The sequence below is a fragment of the Sceloporus undulatus genome, chromosome 4 (assembly GCF_019175285.1).
Source record: "Sceloporus undulatus isolate JIND9_A2432 ecotype Alabama chromosome 4, SceUnd_v1.1, whole genome shotgun sequence".
NCBI lineage: Eukaryota > Metazoa > Chordata > Lepidosauria > Squamata > Phrynosomatidae > Sceloporus > Sceloporus undulatus.
In genome coordinates, this window is record NC_056525.1 from 136,585,053 (window position 1) to 136,591,131 (window position 6,079).

Consider the following 6,079-nt stretch of genomic DNA (forward strand, 5'->3'; position numbering starts at 1 on the left):
CTGCACAGATTACGATTCTGTAGTTACTTTAGCTCCCCCTCTGGCTCCAAACTGCACTTCACAGCATAAAACAATAAAGAGGCATGAATCAACAGTGTCTAATTTTTTGAGCTTGTTTATTTAATATCTCAGACAGAGCAATTTTTGTAAAAAAAAAGAAAGAAAGAAAAGAAAGAAGATGAACCAAACAAAGAAAAAGAAAACCAAAAACAAGTGGGACTTAACCTGAGGACATTTGCCATGCTGTAATAACCCAAAAGGGAGATCGTGTTTTGAACTGTAAGTTACTTGACAGTGTCCTTTTCACTTACAAAACAAGAAAATAATAAAACGAGACCATGTTTGTATTGCAGTGGATTTCAAGTTTTTCTTGCACTTCGTATAAAGTAGCATTGTAACTTGGGTCAGGACAACGGAAACACGTTACGGTAAATAAGGCATGTTTTCCAAAAGGTGGGTCGCTTGGCACATTTGAGCATACTGTTTTCAGGACACCAAATATACCGTTACTTGTATTCTCCTGGCCTTACAACAAGGTTCTCTCGCTGCTGCTGTGTTTTAGCAATGGGTTTTTTAAGAGAACCTTGGTAAAGTATTGAGCACCTAAACTGGAAAAATTCAAAGCAAGGTCAATTTATCCCCAGCGCAAACAGTTATCTGCTATGGGTCCATAAACTGAGATATTCTCAGAAGGTTGCTAGAACTGTGGTAAGTTGTGGAACTGCGCGTCCCATGTATCGTCTTGAGGCGCTCAGGTCCAAGTGGGAGACGTTTGGGGGGAAGTTTGGGTCGGGACAAGTTCCCTTTCGCGAATGTCCATTTACAGAAAAAGAAAATATGCAAAATGCCAATTCTTTTGACTTTTGTCTCTAGGCCAGTCTAAACGCAGGCTCAGGCAATAGCTTTTCAGAGAGTCAAAGGCGGTGTGAAAGTGGATCCACTGCTTGTTGTGTGTGCGCTTACGCTACTTTTGCCTTCGATGAAACCTGCAAAACCTGGCTGTTCAGCCAAAGGCAACAATCCTGTTACAGACTGCCAAAATAAAGCTGCTTCAGGTGTCTTTGGAGGCATGCTATTTAAGTGATGAATGCATCCTAAGAATCCGGAAGCTGCACCGAAGCTGCACTCCGGTGCTTAGGAATGGAGTGTGGCTTTGGCGTGACCTCCGGACTCTTAGGACCCATGCATCATTTAAATAGCATACCTCCAAAGAGACCCCAAGCAGCTTTATTTTGGCAGTCTGTAACAGGTCAATGAGCCAGGAAGTCCATTTGCATCACGAGAAGTGAAGCCACTCTCAGGTCTTTTCGCTCCTCTTCAAAACTACTGCCTGTGTCCATCCTACAACCAAATACGGATTTTGATCTTCAATCAAGTTCCAATTAACTAAAGGGAACAAAAAGACACCTTTCGCTTGCACGCTAATCCATACAAGTTATTGCTTAAAAAAAACAAAACCCCAAACACCTGCCAATTTACATTACTGCAACTTTTAAAACTATATAATGAGTTGTAGGACCAAGACGACCAAGCAGCCAAATCAAAACTTCCCTAACTATATATGTGTAGCATGGAGAATCCAGTCCTTTCCACATCACAGTTCAAATACAGCGTGAAACTGCACAACAAGCCCTCCGGTTAGAAACAAAAGTGGGCATGCGACTCAATGTTTACATGTGGTCAAAAAGCATCTAAGTTATATCACATTACACACTATGGAAGCTTATTTTTCTTTTTTTTCTATGTCGGAAAGTGCATCTTAGAAAAACAAACGTAATAAATTCCAGTGATTCTTAGAACAAAAAAAAACTACGAACAACGACAACATTATTGCACATTTGGTGCTCGGTGGACACCGGTAGCCATCTTGTTTAACTGGAAATGGACGATACAAGAGAAAACAGAATTCATACCGACACTTACAGTACATATCCAAACAAAAGAAGGAATTAGGCTTTAATGAGAACAGAAGGTGATGTCTTTGAACAATCTTTGTCTTTCCTAGACCCAACCGCTTACAATCAAAGAGAAGCATAGAAAGTATCTGTTCCTACAGGTGGCATCTTCGACATAACAGCAGTTTAATCTAGACAGTTAACTTTTCTTTTCGAGGGTGTTAAGAAAAGGAGGGCACTCCGAAACTCAAGAGTCAGGTTCTTACTTTGTCAACTTTTACCCTACGGGACTCCAACTACGTTTCCTAGTGTTTTTAAGGCATCGTTTATAATAACATATTGTTTTCACTTGCAATGATGATAGTCATGCAGCAGTTTAATGATAAAAATATATTAATATATATTTTCTTTACTATACAGCAGCAAGGAGTTAGTCAATTAAAAGCGCACAGACATTTTCGAGGGGGGGGGAAACAACCTCTTGAACGTATATTACTACAAGTAACTGAAATTTGGAGAACACTGCTTGACGGATTATAGTGTTCTTAGACCGTTTTTTAAAAATACCTTACAGTTTTAATATATCACATGAATTACGTACTTTTAACTGAAGGCTTGCACACTTGCGGAGGGGATGGGGGTCACTACTACATATATAAAGTATGTAGCCAGTAATAACTAGCACCACAGCTACATGGGAATTTTCTTTACAACACACCGACTTGGCTTTTGCTTTTAAAGGAGACTCAAAATCCATGGCTCAGTAGGATTACACTATAATCATGTTGCACCGACTTCTATGACAGGCTTACATAAGTTAGCACTAGCACAAACCGGGGGGGGGGGGGCTGAACCGAACTTAAAACATGTCAAAGGGGGTAGTGCTAGTGGCCACACACAAAAGACCCTCGCCGCCTGTTATCCAAAAACAGGTTTACTGGAAATTGCTGCACATCGAAGTACTTTTAAGTACACATCATAAAAATATATATATTATGAACAATACAGGTACATCTCATATACACAATAATGACAATATACCTACTTAGTTGTAAACCAAACAGGTGCAGAAAAATATGGGAGATCATTTCTCTCTCTCTCTCTCTTTCTCTCTCTTTTTACTATTTGAATAACTTTGGTTCAAACCGTAAAAATCACAAGTTAGCAAATTTCATTTAAATGCCTTTTTAATAATGTTTTTTTTTCTTCATGTTCACAGAAGTTTCACTGACCATTTTATATGTTTAAGGTCCAGATGCAATGCATATCGTATAAAAGAGAGCACTTATTGTTTACCTTGCATGAATTAAACCTACGTACCTTTTAACTCTACAGACTTCTGCATAACATTTAGACAAAGCTCAGACACACAGCATGCCTAGCCCTCATATATATATATATATATATATATACACATCTCTAATCACAGGTATATAGGGTGTCAAATATACTATAATAACCTCCAGGAAAGGCTTTTTTTCTTTTTCTTTTTTTGAAATTTGGTAACAAAATGAGAAGAAAAACTAAAAATATTATTATTTTTTTTATTACGTGTTCTAAAATATCTCTTCTTTTTATTATTATTTTTGTGCTAAAGTCAAATGTTAGCTCAACACGAAAAGGACATATTTTTTCCCTCTCTCTTTCTCTCTCTCTCTCTCTCTGTTTTTTATTTTTATTTTTAATATAATTCAGCAATATTTTTTTTTAATCTTGACCATTTTTGCAAACACTTTTTTTTTAATAATAATAATAATAATAATAATAGCTTAAACGTGTACAAAAGTTCTCGGTTAATTAGGGAAATAAACACTCAGTTCTTTATATTCTTTTTTTTTAATCAAGTAGGAAACACAGTTCATCATATATAATGTTATTACTTTTTTTTTGTCATATTTTTTTTGTCATATTTTTTTTTGTTTTGTTTTGTGGTTTTTTGTGTTTTGTTTTTGTTTGTTTTTAGCAGCTGCTTACTGTTTTATACGATGGGCAAGAGTGGAAGGAACAATCCAGCGATGGGGCGGTGGAGAGAAAGAAGAAGAAGTCGTAGTAGTAGTAGTAGTAGTAGAAGGTGGTGGTGGTGGTGGCTTGCTTGGCTTGCTTGCTTGCTGTCAGTTTTGTTGGTTGTTGGTGGTGGATGGGTGGTTGGTTGGCGCTCCCTTTTGGAGCCATATACTGGGTTGCAAGTACTGGTTTGGGTGGCTGTTGGTGGTGGATGGGTAGTTGGCGCTCCCCTTTGGAGTCATCACAACAACAGGTATATTGGGTTGCAGGTATTGGTTTTGTTGTTGGTTGTTGTTGGATGTGTGTTTGGTGCTCCCCTTTGGAGTCATCACAACAACAGGTATACTGGGTTGCAGGTACTGGTTTTGGTGGTGGAGGATGGGTGGTTGGCGCTCCCCTTTGGAGTCATCACAACAACAGGTATATCTGGGCTGCAGGTAATGTGTAGTTTCTCTCTCTCTCTTTCTTGCTTACAGTAAAGTCTCTCTCTCTGTGTGTGTTGTTGTTGTTGTTGGGTGTTGTTGCTGTCGTCATTATCATCATCTTTATCGTCATTATTATTATTGTTACAAGTGTCTCTGTGCAGCAGGGCAGGGAGGAGGCAGCCAAGTGGAGAGGAGGAAGGGAGGAAGGAAGGATGGGAGGAAGGAAGGGAGGGAAGGAAGGAGATCAATCCTCCTCGGGCTCCTCGGCCTGCAGCAAGGCCCCAGCTGGAGGGCCAGAGGCGGCGGGGCTGGTGCTGCCCTCGGTCTCGGGCTGCTGCTCGGCGCCGCCGGAGGAGGACGAGGAGCCAGGGCCGGTGGTGGCGGTGGAGGAGGCCGAGGCGGTGGCCGCGGCCCTCTTGTCCCTCTGCTTCTCCTGGATCTTCTTCATCTCGTCGGCGTACTTGCAGAAGGTGTGCCCGAACTTGGCCCAGACCTTGTAGGGGACGGTGATGGAGTTGCGGTAGGTGGGCTTGACCTCGCTGACCCGCATGAAGACGCCGTACTTGTTGGAGCCCACGTCGAAGAAGAAGCGCTTGTTGTCCACCGTCAAGGAGGTGCCCTCGGGGAGCTCGGCGGGCTCCTCCTCCACGCCGTAGTCGTCGATCAGCTTGGCCAGGGCGTCGCGGAACTCGATCAGGCCCTGGGCCGGCAAGGCGATGGTCTGGCCCTGCGTGGAGCCCAGCCCGGGGCCCCGGTTCACCGTCTGCCGGATGCGCAGGAACCGCCCGCGCTGGTTCTCCTTCAGATCCATGTAGTACTTGCGGTTCTCGCGGACCAGGAACTCGCTCTTCAGGGCCCGCCGGGGCTCGTCCGCGGCCTGCGCCAGCTCCGGGGGCTGGCTGGGGCCCAGCTGCGCGTAGTGCTCGATGAAGTCGCCCAGGTAGTCGCGGAACTCCACGGCCACCGACATGGACAGCGTCAGCCGGCTCTTGCTCCCGCCCGCCCCCACCTCCGCGATCTTCAGGAAGCGGCCCTTGGCGTTCTGCTTGACGTCCAGGTAGAAGCGCTTGTTCTGGATGTCCACCCGCTTGGAGGCCAGCTCCTGCGTCTCGTGCTGCAGGCCCACGCCGCCGCCGCCACCGCCAGGCCCTCCGCCGCCGCCGCCGCCGCCACCCGGGCCCGAGCCAGGCGCCCCTCCGCCGCCACCGCCGCCGCCCTGCTCACTGCCGCTGTCTCTGTCCGCCATGATGCTGCCGGGCCTCCCGACGCCCTCCCGCCCGGCCGCCTCCCTCCTCGCCTCCTCCTCCTCCTCCTCCGCTCGCCGCCGCCGCCGCCGCTACTGCTCGTCCTGCTGCCGCCGCCGCCGCCGCTCCAGCCCCCTCCGCAGCCACCACCAGCAGCAGCCGGCCGCTCTCGCGAGATCTGGGGATGAGACAGAAAGAGAGAGAGAGGCTAACATGGCAGAGGGAGAGGGAGGGAGACGGAGAGGGAGGGAGGGAGCCCCAGGATGTGATGAGGAGGCGATGATGGTGCCCCCTCCCCGCGCCGGGAGAGGCCGGGCTCAGCGCCCCTTCTTCTTCTTCTCCCTCCTCCTCCTCCTCGTCTTCTTCCTTGGCACGGAGGCCCCATCCACCTCTCTGGCGGCCTCTCGCGCCAGCTTCCCCCTCCTCCTCCTTTCCCCTCAGTTCGTCGACACCCGCCCAGCGACGGCAGCCAGGCCCGTCCCTCGCTCCTCGGCGCCCTTCCCGCGGCCCC

General features: G+C 46.6%; 1 protein-coding gene across 2 annotated transcripts in view; it reads right to left on the bottom strand.

The window, feature by feature from the left end:
• Positions 1 to 5,703, bottom strand: part of PURA (purine rich element binding protein A) — a 29,986-nt gene extending 24,283 nt beyond the window's left edge. For both annotated transcript variants that reach the window (XM_042462218.1, XM_042462217.1), the window contains exon 1: positions 3,870 to 5,703. In XM_042462218.1, coding sequence (XP_042318152.1) covers positions 4,569 to 5,570 — 1,002 coding nt within the window. In that variant the 5' untranslated portion in view covers positions 5,571 to 5,703 and the 3' untranslated portion in view covers positions 3,870 to 4,568. The remainder of the gene's footprint in view (positions 1 to 3,869) is intronic.
• Positions 5,704 to 6,079: the final 376 nt, after the last annotated feature.